At 59.1% G+C, this 15,311-nt stretch overlaps 1 protein-coding gene across 1 annotated transcript; it reads right to left on the bottom strand.

Moving 5' to 3' along the window:
• Nucleotides 1–10,142: 10,142 nt before the first annotated feature.
• Nucleotides 10,143–14,656, bottom strand: SPON2 (spondin 2). Its single transcript, XM_043573211.1, has 6 exons — nt 14,365–14,656; nt 13,658–13,883; nt 13,182–13,405; nt 12,853–13,044; nt 12,243–12,417; nt 10,143–10,850 (listed from the first exon to the last, which is right to left on the bottom strand). Exons 2-6 carry the CDS (start codon nt 13,878–13,880, stop codon nt 10,666–10,668), a joined length of 999 nt encoding a protein of 332 aa, XP_043429146.1. The 5' UTR covers nt 13,881–13,883; nt 14,365–14,656; the 3' UTR covers nt 10,143–10,665.
• Nucleotides 14,657–15,311: the final 655 nt, after the last annotated feature.

Raw genomic sequence — 15,311 nt, 5'->3', positions numbered from 1 at the left:
TGGACAGTTCTGTCCATTGATTTCTGTGAGAAGTAACATGTGGCGGCTGCCCTTGGGCGGGTGACAGAGCAATTCCCAGGGAACAAGATAAAATGATGTCTGACCCCGGGGCCTCTCCGGGCACGGGGGCCTCACAACTCCTTCTGATCTCTTTTTAAGGACTTTGAAATGTGACGAGGGGACGAAAGACAACGCAGGGCCAAGGGACCAGCACGGTCGAAACCCTGAAGCACCACCGGCAACAGCCCCGCCCTCGCGGTCCTGTCCCTGGTCCCTGGTTGTCCCGCGGGGGAGGGGGATGTGAGCTTTGTGCCAGGGGGTGAGAACCCAGGGCAGGGGTGCAGGGGAGGGGCGGTGGGTGTGGACGAGGAGGAGGTGAGAGCCTGGTTTAACTGAGGCCTGGCTATGAGTCTGAGCTGCGATCACCCCGTGTGGCCCCTCAGGTCCTTCCAGCTCTGGTAAACAACGATTTCTTCTTAAACCTTTTATTTTGAAATAAAATCTGTCCCTGTCACCCAGCTCCCCCCAGTGGTGACACTCTGCGGAGCTCACAGAGCTCGGAGCCCCTATGGACATTGGCAATTTGACACCGTGGGGGGACAGGTAACTGGCCCACAGAGCTGACGGGGGTTTCACGGGTTTTGTACACCCTCTTTGAAAAAATACAGGGGTACCTGGGTGGCTCGGTCGGTTAGACGTCTGACTTCGGCTCAGGTCACGACCTCGCGGTTTGTGGGTTCGAGCCTCACATCGGGCTCTGTGCTGACAGCTCAGAGCCTGGAGCCTTCTTCGGATTCTGTGTCTCCCTCTCTCTCTGCCCCTCCCCTGCTCGCACTCTGTCTCTCTGTCTTAAAAATAAGTAAATATTAAAAGGAAAAAAGTTGGGTGCCTGGGTGGCTCAGTCGGTTAAGCAGCCGACTTCGGCTCAGGTCGTGATCTCATGGTTCATGAGTTCGAGCCCCGCGTCGGGGGCTGTGCTGACAGTTCAGATGCTGGAGCCTGCTTCCATTTCTGTGTCTCCCTCTCTCTCCGCCCCTGCCCTGCTCACGCTCTGTCTCTCTCTCTCTCTCTTTCAAAAATAAATAAACATTTAAAAAATTTTTTTAAAGAAAAGAAGTTAAAAAAATAACAATAACAAGTGTGTGCGGGGGAGGGGCAGAGAGAGGGGGAGACACAGAACCCGAAGCAGGCTCCAGGCTCCGAGCTGTCAGCACAGAGCCCGATGCAGGGCCTGAACTCGCAAACCGCGAGATCGTGACCTGAGCCGAAGTCAGACACCTAACCGACTGAGCCACTCAGTCGTCCCTGAACTTTTTCTTTTTAAGCTTATCTATTTGTTTTGACAGAGAGACAGCACAAGTGGAGGAGGAACAGAGAGAGAGGGAGACTCCCAGGCAGGCTCCACATGGCATTGCAGGGGCGCAGAGCCCGATGCGGGGCTCAAGCCCATGGACTGTGAGATCATGACCTGAGCCAAAGTCGAGAGTTGGATGCTTAACCGACCTGGGCGCCCCATTTCCTGGACTATTTTAAAGCACATTCCTGACCAGACGTCATTTTTACCCATCAGGACTTCGATGCACCTCTGACCTGTAAAGACTGAAAAACAAGCCATAAAGCACCACGCTGTTGTGAGCACAGTTGTGATGACCTAACAAAATTAATACGAGTCCTTCCTGCCATCCAACACCCAGATCATAGTCCGTTCCCCTGATTGGGAGGGTCTCTTTGCCGTTGATCTGTTTGAACCAGCGTCTAAACAGGATCCACACATCGTACTTGATCATGTCTCTTAAATCTTTTGTTCTCTTGGGTCCCCCTTCCTCTCAGCCAGCCATTTTTCTCCCAATAATTCACTAGAAACAAGGTTGCATGGCTCAGAGCGACCTACATGCCAGGTGTAGGATTGACTCAGCACAGTTCGTGAGTTTGAGCCCCGCGTCGGGCTCTGTGCCGACAGCTCAGAGCCTGGAGCCTGCTTCGGATTCTGTGTCTCCCTCTCTCTGCCCCTTCCCTGCTCATGTTCTGTCTCTCAAAGATGAATAAACATTAAAAAAAAAAAAAAGCCTCACCATGCGGACGAAGCCCCACAGCGGCAGTATGACAGATGACTTCACTTCTGCCTTCCCAGTGTGGATGACGGCTTTTTTCTTGCCTAACTGCTCTGACCAGAGCTCCCAGGACCGTGTTGAACAGAAGCGGTGAAAGCAGGCATCCCTACCTTATTCCTGATCTTAGAGGAAAAGCTCTAACTCTCACCATGAGTAGGATGCTTCCTGTGGGTTTTGATATATGGCTCCAATGATGTGGGACAGTTTACTTCTATTCCTAGTTTTCTGAGTGTTTTTATCATGGACTTTTGTCAAATGCTTTGTCTACACCAGCTGAGATGATCACGTGGTTACCCCCTCCACTCTGTTGAGGTGACGTATTACACTGATCAATTTTCACATGTTGACCCTCCTTCCATTCCAGGAATAAATCCCACTTGGTCATGGTGTGAAGTCCTTTCAATATATTGCTGAATTCTGTTTGCTTGTATTTTGTTGAGGATTTTGCATCAATGCTCATAAGGGATGTTGGTCTCTAGTTTTCTCACAGTGTTCCTGTCTGGCTTTGGTAACAGGGTAATTCTGGCCTCGTAGGATGAGTTGGAAAGTGTTCCAATTTTTTTTGGAAAAGTTTGGGAAGGACTGGTGTTAATTCTTCTTTAAATATTTGACAGAATTCACCTGCGAAGCCGACAGGTCCTGGGCTTTCCTCTGCTGGGAGATTTTTGATTAGTGATTCGGTCTCCATACCAGCTGTAGGTCTATTCAGACTTCCTGTGTCCCTGTGACTTAGTCTCGGCAGGTTCTGTGTTTCCAGGAATTTGTCCGTTTCATCTAAAGGGATCTGATTTGTTGGTGGACAACTGTCCACAATACTTTCTTACCAGCCTTCTTATTTCTGTAGAATCGGTAATAATGTTCCTGCTTCGTTTCTGGTTTTGGTAATCTGAGACTTCTCTCTTTGTCTCTCAGTCCATGTATAGCTAGAGGTTTGTCAACTTTGTTGGTCTTGTCAAAGAGGCAGCTTTTGGTTTCATGGACTTTCCCTGTCGTTTTTCCATTGTCTGTTTCGTTTATGTACGCTCTCCCCTTTATTATTTCCTTCCTTCTGATGGCTTTGGGTGTAGTCTGCTCTTCTCCTCCTAGTTCATTAAGTAGTAAACTTCGGTTCCTGATTTGAAATCTTCTCTGTTTTAAGTGTGTTTGTAGCTTATACATCTCCCCTAACTTCAGCATCACCTCCACTGTCTTCCCTAAGTTTTGCTTTGTTGTGTTTTCATCTTCACTTGTTCCTAAGTATTTTCTAATTTTCTTGTGATTTCTTCTTTGATCGATTGATTTAAGAGTGTTATTACTTAATTTCCACAAATTTGTGAATGTTCCCGTTTTCCTTCTTACGGACTCCTAACTCCATCCTGTTGCGGTCACAGAAGACACATCTTTTAAAACCTACTGAGATTCACCACGCGCTCTGACACACGGTCTGTCCTGGAAGACGGCCGTGTGCGCGTGAGGAGAACGTGTGCGCTCGTGGCTGGGCGGGCTCTGTGTGTCTGTTGCGTCTGGCTGGTGGCTTGGGTTGCGTCCTCTTTCCCGGACTCCTCTTCGGTCTGTTGTTTATCCACCAGTGAGAGTGGGGGGTTCAGGTCACCACCACTGCCGGACTGTCTATTTCTCCCTCCGTTCCGTCAGTTTTCGCTGCATATATTTTGATGGGCTGTCGTTAGGTGTGTACATGTTTGTAATTGTTATGTTTTCTTGTGTCGGGATTTCATCAACATGCACCGTCCTTTGTCTCTTGTAACCATTTTGAATTTAAGTCTGTTTTGTCTGGTATTTCCCTGCTCTCCTTCGGTGACCATTTGCCTGGACTGTGTTTTCCTTGCTTTTGCTTTCAACCTGTTTGTGCCGTTGGATGTCAAGTGAGTCTCCTGTAGACAACCTGTGTTTGGATCTTGTGTTTTTATCCATTCTTCCAGTCTCTGTCTTTTAACCGGAGATTTTAACCCACTTACATTTATGTAATTACGGATAAGGAGGAGGTCCTACCTAGTTCTCTGAGCAACTTGAAAGTCGTTTTTTTAAAGTCTGTGTCTACCGTATCTGCTGTTACACCTTTATCAAGAGACAGTTCTCGTTGACTTACTTTTTTCCTTTGAATGGGCCATGCTTTCCTGCATCTTTGTATGCCTTGGGATTTTTAGTTGAACACTGGACATTTGCATCTGATAATGTGGTAACTCTGAAATCAGATCTCCCCCTTCGCCAAGATTTACGTTTTTACTTGGATTGCTGTAGGCCGTCTCTGTGCTGAGGACCAGCCTGAGGGTAACTTGAGGTCTTCCTGGGTCTTTTTGAGACTTTCCCTGGACATGCAGGGTAACTTCCTAATTTCCCTTATTAACATGCATTTGCTTTTGAATGTACTTACCTTTAATATTTAGCTCCCCAAACAGGAAAAAGTGAAAAATGAAAGGGGACTTGGGAGACATGGGTGCTCACCTTTTACATCCCCTGAAAGTTCCTCGGCTGGACGGGAGGGTCTTGCGACACAGGGGGGTAGGGGGCGGGGGCGTCAACAGTGGTCCCCGCCTCTGTGTCTGCCTCTCTGTTATTAGAAGCAGCTGTCAGCCATCAGAGAACAAGTCCCCAGTATTTCAAGGACACGGTCTGTTTGCCCGTCTTGGTTGGGGGTGGGTATAGGTAGCTGCTACTGTGCTAAGAGCTGAAAATGGCCACAATTAGCCACAGTTTCCCATCCCAGCCTCTCCTCTGCAGCCTGTGCCACGCTGCCATCCTCCCTTGTCTCGTGGTGCCTGTGCCCCGGGCAGGACAACACTAGTCCTTTGACGCGAGGGCACGAGGTCCAGGGCGCGTGTCCTCCGGACGGCACCGCGCCCACGCGGCCTCAGAGGGGCGGGAGATATTTCTGTGGGGAAGCATCGGGGAGGCCCCTTCAGCGCTGTTCCCTTGGGATCCCACGTCTTGTTAATTTGAGGACGCACAAAAGCCTTCATCCTTCAAGGGGTGTTGAGCTCCCAACTCTGGGGTTCCTCTTTCGTGTTTCTCTCAACAGGCTGCAAGTATTATTTGACTGCCTTCTGACTCCCTTTGCTGCTGTTCAGAAGTTTCTGTCATTTCTACCAGATGCTTCTTTCCAGGTGCACCGTCCTCTCGTGCTGGGCCTGCGTCTGGGGCTCAGCGGTTTCGTGTGACACGAACTTGGGCTGCTTTCGTTTGTCCCTTTGGGGATATATTGTGCTTTCTGGCTCTGGAGACACTTTTTTAGTGACTTCTGAAACGTTTGCCTGACTTTCTCTTTGACCACGATCTCTTCTCCAGAATCCCTGTTACATCCTTCAGAGCGTCTCATGTAAAACATTTAGAGCCTCTCGTTGTATCTTCCGTATCTTTTTGCAATTTTCCGCCTCTTTGACTGTGTGCTGCACGCTGGGTGACGTCTGGGGCCACGCCCCCAGCTCTCGAGATCTTTCGTGCCTGGAGTAGCTCTTGCACCTGTGTCCCGCGCTGGGCTTCTTTCCAGATGGATGTTTGTGCCTAATCATCCCTCGCTGGTGGGTCATTCATTTCTCTTGGCCGTTTCTGGCACTTTCACGATCTAGGACCTTGGGCGAATGAGCCCCTTGGGGCCTTTTTTCTGTTTTCAATAGTGAAAAGTGTTGCCCTCACGGCTTGATTTGATTTGTGGGAGGCCTGAGACCCTCCGGGGAGCTGGGAAGCTTCCTGCAGAGAGATCTGCTTCTGTGCTCCCTTATGCAGAGGGAGGAGGGACGCGCTGACCTTGAGGGCCCGCTCTGCACTTCCGTTCTGCACTTCCGGGGCGGCCGGCTGTCTCCTGACTCTGCCCCGGGCCCTGCCTTTCCCAGCTCTTCACGCCCTCCCTTGGCCAGCTCCTCTTGGTCCCAGGACCAGTTCGATCGTTTCGATTGTTTGATTGTTTCGTTTGCTTCTTTGTGGCAGCGGGAGGAGGGAGGGGGAGCCGTGTCTCAGATGGAGGTCACGGGGGATTCAGGGTGCGGCCAGGGTGCAGTAGTTCGTGTGGGAGGACAACCCGCCCCCCCCAGAGTGCCTGGGCAGACACGGAGCTGAGTTGGACTTCAGTTCTCAGCCCACCCTCTCTGCAGGAAGACCCCTCCTGGCCCTTCTCAGGGCCTTACCCTCTTGAGTGCTCAGCCCCGGCCCCATCGCCGGCCTGTGGTTGCCGAGCACAGTGGACCGTTCTCGTGGTCCTCCCCTCTCCTGGACGCGCGGGCTCTGCGCCCTGACTCCCCGGGGCCCCGCGCCAGCCGTCCCCTGGGAGCCCAGAGCGCACGCTTCCGGCCACCTCATCTTCCAGCACGAGACAGTGCAGACGCCACAGGAGCCTCAGCAGAGGACCCTCCCTCCCTCGGACCCTCCCCTCCCTGGGCTGACCCAGCAGGACCACGGGCCACGAAGGGGTCCACGTGGACAGTCCCGGGAGCACCGTTAGGTGCTGCTTGCTGAGCATCTGCTGCCTTTACATCAAAATGAACCTGGACTTCATCCCCCTCTTACCACTTTGACCACGTCCCTGCGGCCCCGGCCTCGCTCTCCTCGGGTTAGTGCGGCGGTCTCTCACCTTCCTTACCCTGCCCCTGCCCCTACGCGCTGCTCTCGGAACAACCGGACGACCCCACGCAACGTACGCCGATGAGTTCTTTTCTGCTCAGAGCCCTCCCGCGATGGATGCTCCCTCCTCTCCTCAGCTCACGAGGAGCAGAAGTCACCCGCTGCCCGGCCGACCGGGCCCTTCTGCGGGACTGCCGCTCCCCGTGCGGGCCGCACGTGCCTCCCGGCTGCCTCCCCGACACAGCAGGGCCTTGGCCTCTAACTAGTCCCTGCTCGGGACACCGCGAGCCTTCCTCCTGCGTCAGGGCTCTGCTCAGAGGGGGGCTCGTGAGTGAGGGTGCCTCTGAACACCTTCCCGGAAGGGCACCCCGCCACCAGCAGCAGTGTTCTTTCTGGCCACGGCCTCCTTGCACAGAGCACCTTCTAACGTAGGATTTATTTACCGGCTTATTTTCCGTCATCTGCCCGCCTCGAGTCCCCGGGGTGGCTGTCCGCGGTGTGTCGGCAGGGGGCTTCTGCAGAGGCTTCTCCATGCTGACTTGTGCGCTAGAATCTGGAGCATCTCGGGGCAGCAGATGTTCGGACCCCAAGGAACGACACGCATCACCCGAGGGGCCCCGGCCAGCCCCCCGCCCCAGGGCGCCACAGGGAACCCTAGCGGCGTCTGCCCCCCTTTAGTGTCCCGGCGGGGCCTTCCGCCTCCTGCAAATGGCACGTGGCTTTGTCATTCAGCTGGAGCGTTCGGTCCACCGTTGCAGGCTTAAGTCTGTAATCGTGCGAGGGGCTTGGGGCTTCGGTATACTTTTGAGTTTTGGGTGCGGGGCTGGAGAACACGGTCAGCATGCTTAATCACGTCCCGTTCATGGTAATCCCCTCAATGGCTTCGTGGTTCTGATTTTGTAGTTTGTGGTTTCCTCTGATTTAGGGGTCATGCTGGTTTTTCTCAGGTGATTGGTGAGTTTTGATTGCGAGTTCATGTTACTGTGGGAATTCTCTGAGTCCTGAGTCCACAGTGAGGCGTCCAGGGAAGATTTATGCTGCCGCCTTCCGAGCGCCCCAGGGTGTCCCCAAGGCCAGGACTCTTGAAGCAAAACTTGTGATTGTGGGTTTTTCAGATTTCCGCTGAAATCTCAGACCTCATGCCGGTGTGAGTTTGGGCTTATGTTTAGGAATTGTCAGAGGTAACTTTTTTCTTCTCCGTCAGCAGTCAAGTGCAAGGGAGGCTGTGCCCTCGTGAGGTTGCCTGTTTGCTCGTGCCTGCTCTGGGCAGGTGACCGGGAGAGCCTCCGACGCCCCGGCCTAAAGGGGCGGAGGGCCAGCCGCGTTGTCCCAGGTGCGGCCTGGCTCCTGCCACTCCTTACCTCGGCCTCCGAGAGACCCCCAGCTTTCCACCACCTCGTCAGCCCGTTATGCACACATGTCACCTACATCTAAGAGGTGTCCCATTTGCTCTAGTATTTTTAGGTGCTCGGTGTCGGGACTCTTGCCAAACAGACAAAGTGAATTGAGTTCTTCGTTCATCCAGCAGGTATTGGCCATCTGTGCTGTGTGCCCGAGCTGTGCGGGCTGCCACCGTGGGCCTGCCCTCTACCGCAGCCTATTTCAGGGAGCCCCAGTGCCAGCTCCTGCCCAAGGGCAGACGCTCGGCTGAGACGCAGGGAGCCGAGCACGTGAGCGGCAGCCCCCAGAAGGTCGGACCTCCTTGTGCGGTCCAGGCCCTTCCCGGGCTCTCGGTGGGGCACGCAGGCTGGTACCCCACCCCTGGAAAGCGCTGGATCATGAAGTACCTCGGTTGTGCCCCAAGATCACGTGGCCAGAGGTCCACGGAGAACATCTGCTGAGAACATTTCACAGGCAAGTCTCCCCTCTTAGCGGATGCCCCCAGTCTATTCAGCAGGACACTGAGGCATCAGCAAGCGTCTGAGGTATTGGCTGAGAATCTACACCCCGCTGGGGGAGAAATGGGTCACGGGCAACTGCTTTCACTGCTTCCTCCCCTAGGTCAAGGGTCAAGGTGACCGTTTGGATCTAAATCTGTTCTGGAGAGAAGGATGGGTCCAAGGAGGGAAGCAACAGTAGAGGGTGGAGGGGTCTGGGGTCAAGCTCACAGACAGGGGTGTCAGGGAGTAGAGGACGGCCATCAGAGAGAAGGGGACGGGGCATTGCCGGCCGGGGGGGGGGAGGGGCTGGGGGGGCCATCAGACCTCCTGTCAGTTAAAGGGCAAGGACAGAGAGCATGGAGCATGGACCCCGGGTGCCACAGCACGGTAGACATGGAGCCCACGCCAGCAGCGGAGGGGGTCTCCCGTGCGGAAGGAACGCCGGGAACAGGAAACGGGGAGAATCCTTTCTAGGCATGTGGCTACACAGGGCACACAGGAGCAGGAGGTCTCAATGAGGAAGGGGAGGCCACGAGAAACACCCTCGGGATGGGAGAGAGACCTCGGCTGCCAAGCGTGACCCAGTAGGGGACAAGAGGAGAGTGTTTACAGGGTTGGCACCGAGTGAGTGCAAGGCTGGGTGTGGTGTCCCACACTAGGTACTTCTATGGGGTGTGGGTGGCTCGTCAGCGGGAGGTCTGGGCATGTGGGGGTCCAAGACTGCCACTGAGACAGAGTGGACAGGGGAGGTGGCCGACAGCCGGAAGGTGTGATCTTGATAAAATGGAGAGACAGAGGTGAGAAGGGTTTCTACATGGAAGTGTAGTGACCAAGAACTGGCAGGAGCATTGAGGGGGCAGTGGACAAGAGTGGGGAGGTGGGAGGAGGGGAGGGAGGTGGGCGGGAGGGGGGAGGGGGGAGGAGGGGAGAGAGGTGGATGGGAGAGGTGGGAGGAGGGGAGGGAGGTGGATGGGAGAGGTGGGAGGAGGGGAGGGAGGTGGACGGGAGGGGGGAGGGGGGAGGAGGGGAGGGAGGTAGACGGGAGGGGGGAGGGGGAGGAGGGGGGAGGGGGATGGACAGACAGGATGGTGGGAAGGGAGGGGGAGGAGGGGGGTGTGGGCAGGAGGTAGGAGGAAGGGAGGGAGAGTGATGGATAGACAGGAGGGGGGAAGAAGAGAGGAGGTGGGTGGTTATTGGATCCGATTCCGCATGTGTCCAAGCAAGAGGAAAAATGTTCTGGTCCCAAGGAATGGAGAGCCGGCCTTCCCCATCTCCCGGCTGTTCCTTGAGGGACTAGCCCAGCCCCAGGGCTCAGGGACCCACCGAGGATCCATGCCAGTAGGATGAGGTTGGGACGTGCGACCTCAGTCAAGGGTCCAGGAGGGTGCCCAGTGAGCCCTGAGGGCATCTCCGGGAGGCCATGGGCCTTGGTGGTGAGTGTCCGGTGCAGGGACAAGCTGCCGGCAGGGGCACGCAGTGCTGCCCTTGTGAAGTCTCGGGGAGTGGGGGGGCCCTACTCTGGGGGCGGGAGCATGGCCCGTACCTGCTCACGGTGCCCTTCCCAGGGCCCTTCCCGGAAATGTGAGACGGGGGCCCCTGAGGTCATGAAACAGTCTTTATTCAAGTGCAGGGAGATCGGTCATACGACAACGCCAAGGTGAGGGGTCAGCGCCTGCTCTCCTTTATGCACCTGACCTGCGTGGCCTGCCGAGGCAGCCTGGCTGAGAGGGGCAGGCAGGGGTGTGGGCATCTGGGAGGGCAGGTCCGAGGTATGTCATGCACGCGTGGCTTGGGGCTCTGGGCCTGGGGTGCGTGGCTCTCCTGCAGGTGGCCCAGCGGGCACCATGTACAAGTCGTCTGCGTGCAAGATGGCCTTGAACTATGGTGAACAGGGCAGGACACGGTTTACAGCAGAGACTCACCCACGAGAGGGGACCTCAGGACCGGGCGCCCGAGAGGAAAGCTCGCGGAAAGGAGGCGCCTCTCCCGCCGTCCTGCTCCAGCAGCCCGAGGCACGTGTGTCAGCGGTGGAGCTCAGAGGGGTGATGGACGAAGCCCCGCCTGGCCCACTGCACAACCAGGCTGGGCCACCACGTGGGGTCGAGGGGCCCGGGGCTCTGGTCTCAGACGCAGTTGTCGGGGACACACTCCGCCTCCTCCTCCAGCTCGGGGCAGGGCGTCCCGTGGTTGGCAGGCTGCACACGGACGTAGCGAGTCCTGCTCTTGGCCCCCAGCTTCCCGCAGGGACCCCCACACAGCCCCCAGGACGACCACAAGGAGACTTCGCAGTCCAGCGGCGTTTCTGGACCTGGACCGAGCACAGGAGAGGCCGTGAGCATGCGTGCGAGGTGCTTTGTGGCAGAAGGGGACCCCCGGGCGTGTGTTCGGTGCACAAGACCAGCTCCCACCTTCAGAGTCGTGAGGGGTGCTCGATTTTATCGGCGTGGTTTAGAGCAGGTTACAAACCCACCGATCGCACCGCCCAGGGAAAACCACTAAGATGCCTCGAGGGAGCATTTCTGCGTCCACTGTCCGGGACTCTGGGAGGCCAACTCTGGCCCCTGGGGGCAGGGGGGACCCCGTGTTGAGAGATGTTCTGAAGGCAGCACAGGCTGGCCGGGGTCTCCGCTGCCCACGGTGCTGGCTTTCAGAAGGTGACCGCGGTGGGGGCTCCCCTTCATCACCCACACCATCCCCTTCGCCAGGGAGGGCGCAGAAAGATCCATTTAGTGGAATGTCCTGCCCTGTCAGCTGTGACATGGGCCACACACAGACACACCACTGACAGGGGTCTCGGTCACGAGTGTCAAAGGCTTTCCCTTGCAAATGTTGTGCAAGTGTTAAATCTTCAGTCTAGAGTTTGAATCAACTAAATCCCAAATCTCTCAGAACCCCCACTGTCCTGCACCAAATGTGCAGAACCCCCAGAACCCCATCTGTCATCTTGTACTGAATGCTCTGACCCCCTGTAATCTCGTACTGGACACTCTGAGCCCCCAGAACCACGTCATCTTGTGCTCGATGCACGGAACCCCTGGGACCCACGTCGTCCTACACTGAGTGCTCAAACCCTGGTGTTTGAGTTTGCTCACAGACAGTGGCTCATATGACTCAGAGTGGGGCACCCTAAGCCCATCTGAGCAGTGACCTGGTCTGACTCCGTCCCCTGCACCCCTGTGCACCCCATGGGTGGCCTGGCCCCACCTGGCTAAGGGCACATCACCCCCAGGAGCCCGGCTTCCAATTCAGCACCTTTCTCCATCCTGCCGCCTCATCTCAAGTTGGGACTTCCGGGGTGTGTCCTGTGCGCTGGGCACACAGCGGGGCCTAGTCCCTGGATTACCGGCCCTCCAGGGGTTGCGTGCAGGTGACCGGCGTGGCCTTGGGAAGTAGCTCGTGTTGAGGTGTTGTCGCTGCCGAGTCACAGATGGTGACTCTTGGGCGGTTTCTAGCCCCTCAGGACCCTTTGCGGTTTGTACCCGGTGGCCACTCACCATCAAGGGTTATTCTGCAGCTGAGACCTAAGGGCCTCACGCATGGGGCTCCGTATTGGCGGCTGCCCGGTCACGGTCCCTGCGTGACCCGCACACCTGAATGGTGCTTCCGCCCTGTGCAGCCAGTGGGACGTCAGGGCCCCCCCGGAGTCGGAGCACTCGCACCCGGGCTCACGGGCGTGCCGGCCGGGCACCTGCAGGCTCACCTGAGAGGCTGTCCGTGATCTCATTGCCCCCGCCCAGCGGGCCTGGGGCGGGCAGCACGAAGGTCCTGGGGTTCTGCCGGAGTCGCACCAGGGTCACTCTGGCGATGGGGGGCAGGGACTTCAGCCGGGGGTAATAGAAGGAGTTTGCCGGGTGGCTGGGAGAGGAGGAGGTTATCTGTGGGGAGAGCAGGGGTCTCAGCACCGGAGAACCCGCGGCACACGCTTGCAGTGGGCGGGCCCAGGCTCTGGAGCGCCGGGTGGGGCGGGGTCAGGAAACCCCGCCCCCTCCGAAGGCCGCTAGCTCCTGGGGGCGGGGCGCGTGGCCTCAGGCTGCGCAGGCTCCGAGGGGTGGCGCAGGCTGCGTGGACCGGGGGCGGGGCACAGGCTCTGGGGGTGCGAGGCCGCAGGCTGTGTGGAGGGGGGGAGGGGGGGAGGCCGCAGGCTGTGTGGAGGGGGGGAGGGGGGGAGGCCGCAGGCTGGGAATCAACCAGGAAGGGTTGGGCCCTCCTCCCCGACCTGCGGGCCCCCTGCAGACGGGCCGTCTTCTAGTGGGGGGGGGGGGGGGTGTCCAGGGCCAGCAGGGCTCTCCTCCCGTCCCTCACCTCCTCACCTCCGTCACCGTGTCCTGCGGGATGGTGGCGAAGTTGGGGGAGGAGAAGGTGAAGCCGCTGTCCGTGCCAGCGTCGTAGGGGTACAGGTCGACCTCGACCTGCTCCCTCCAGCGGTCCCCGTCACACAGGTCCAGACTGTCCACGCCCACGAACCAGTCGGGGCTGGGCACGATTCGGACCACGAAGGAAACCTGCAGGGGCGGGGGGGGGGCGCTTAGCGACCCCCCCCCGCAGCCCCGCCCCGGCCCCCCGGGACCACGAAGGACACCTGGGGGGGCGGGGCGGGCGCTCAGCGAGCCCCCCCCCCTCCCCGTGGCCGCCGGCTCACCAGCGAGTGCCTGGCGTGGGCCTCCAGCTCGGCGGACGTGTGCCCGGTGCCGCTGGGCACGGCGGGCGCCGAGAACACCTCGTGCACGCTCTGCAGCTTCTCTCCCGCCGCCTCCAGCTCCCGCATCAGCGCCCAGGCCTCGCCCCGCTCGGCGAAGTCCCTCAGCCCGTCGCTCACGTACTGGTTCTTTCTCCACATGCTGTAGTCCGAGCTGTGCGCCGCCCCTGCGCGTGCGGCCGGCGGGGTGAGCCGACGCCGGGCCACCGGGGCACCGCGCAGGGGCCACTCTGGCCGCCCCCCCCTGCCGCCCCCCCTGGGCCCCGCCATCCAGCAGTCGGCCCGGCGCTGAAGGCAACGGGATGGGAGTGCCCCCCCCCCCCAGCTGCGAAGTGTGGTGCAGCTGTCGTGTGACCGGCCCCTCCAGGAGGGGGGCCGCTGCTGGACAGGCAGGAACGGGCGGCGGGGGCTGCGCTTACCCAGCAGGGACGACCACTGTGCGGGGGGCCGGAACAGGGGGTACTGCTTGGGGAAGGCTGTCTGGCTCCACTTGCCCGTGAAGGTGAGGCTGTACTTGGCCAGCGGTCGGGCTGTGCAGACAGACTCCGCCCCCAGCGGCTGGCTCGCCGCGGACCCCAGTGTGGCCAGGAGGAGAGCCCAGAGGGCCCTGCCCCAGGTGGTGGCCTGACTTGGGGCTCCCATGACCTAGGAGCGGAGGGAGAACCCGGCACGCCGGTCCCGCTGGTCCCGGGAGCAGGGACCTCCGGAGTGCAGCGCCCCCCCCTCCCCCCGCAGTATCCCTGCCCGCTGCCCCACCCCGGGCTCGGGCTCAGGCTCAGACCCCATCCCCGAAAGCAGCTGTGTCCGGTTACAGGCGGATTCCGGGCGCCCCTACGGGAGGCCGGGCGCCTGGCAGGTTTGGAGCCCGGGCTGGGTTGCGCCAGCAGCCCGCTCTGCAGCCGCGGGGATCCCCGAGCGCCACTCCTCAGGGCTGCCACTCCTCAGGGCTGCCGTCAGAGGGAGTCCTGGGAGCCGGGAGGGGAAACTTTGGGCTCGCTGCGCCCAGAACTACACAGCAAACTCACGCCTCCGTCTTGGGGTGCTGCTAGCTGCTGCACCCGGGGAGGAGCCCGGAGGCCCGGCGTCTCCGGATGGGGACAGAGGCGCACGCACACGCAGTACTCACCCAGCAGGCGCGGCCGGAGGGCGGGTGGCGGGGGCGCGGGCAGCGGATGGTCGCGACGGGAGCCCCGAGCTGCAGTTCACACGCAGGACAGCGCCCGGCTGGCCAGTGAGGCCCGGGCCCTGCACCGCAGCTGCGGAGCCGCGGAGAGATCTGCCGCGGAGAGGGGAGAGGGGAGAGGGGGCGCCTCGACCTCGGCCCGCCCTCGCTCTGAGGCTGAGCAGATGCTTCTCTGGCGCTGAGGTCACTCTCCTCCCGCGGGCGCCTGCCACTTGCCGCACCCCTTTCTTTGTCTTTCCCTCCCGCCTCCCCGCCCTCCTCTCCTCTCCCTCCCGCTCCCCCTTCCCAACAAACCCTTCTTAGTGTCTCCCTGGAGGTGGAGGTGGGGGGCGGGGGTGGCCAGCGTGTTACACCCTCAGGGCAGGGTGGGGACATGAGGGGCCGCATTCCTGGCCCCACATTAGTCCACGTGCCTGCCCCCGGAGAGGGGCTGGAGAAGTGGGGGCTCCCAGCTCGGGGATCCCTGGCCTTGGGGCTCTGCGTTTTGGTGAACACAGCCCGTCAGAGTACAAGGCCGCTGTCCACACCGCTGGCGGGGGGTGCCTCCTGATGCCCTCCCTCCAGAGGGGAGTCAACCCCGTGGGAAGGGTGGTCCCACTTCCAGAAAGGCTGGCTGGGGCAGGGAGGCGGCCGACGGGGGTGCCTGGCTAACAGACTCTGAAGGTGGTCACTGCCCACTGTCAGGAAAGTAGAGCCCTCGTCAGGTGCCTGGGAGCAGATGGGGAGCCAGCATTGTGGGGACGCCCAGGGGGCGTCTGAGCTCCAACAGAAAGCTTTTTGGAACCTTGTTAATATTTCACACATGTGGGGTGGGATGGAATAAATAGAATCAACCAGAATAGAATGCAAACAAAAACGAATGACCTAACCTGTATTTCAAGTAAATAACA

This window comes from Prionailurus bengalensis, chromosome B1 (assembly GCF_016509475.1).
Source record: "Prionailurus bengalensis isolate Pbe53 chromosome B1, Fcat_Pben_1.1_paternal_pri, whole genome shotgun sequence".
NCBI lineage: Eukaryota > Metazoa > Chordata > Mammalia > Carnivora > Felidae > Prionailurus > Prionailurus bengalensis.
This window is presented reverse-complemented; position numbering and strand designations above follow the sequence as displayed.

What these genes read in the sequence shown, in the direction of transcription:
- SPON2 (XM_043573211.1), bottom strand. Translation starts at nt 13,880, where the DNA reads ATGGGAGCCCCAAGTCAGGCCACCACCTGGGGCAGGGCCCTCTGGGCT. An exon ending in ACAGTGGTCGTCCCTGCTGG is followed by an intron (nt 13,406 to 13,657) that starts GTAAGCGCAGCC and finishes CCGCACGCGCAG; the next exon opens with GGGCGGCGCACAGCTCGGAC. An exon ending in CCCACGCCAGGCACTCGCTG is followed by an intron (nt 13,045 to 13,181) that starts GTGAGCCGGCGG and finishes CCGCCCCTGCAG; the next exon opens with GTTTCCTTCGTGGTCCGAAT.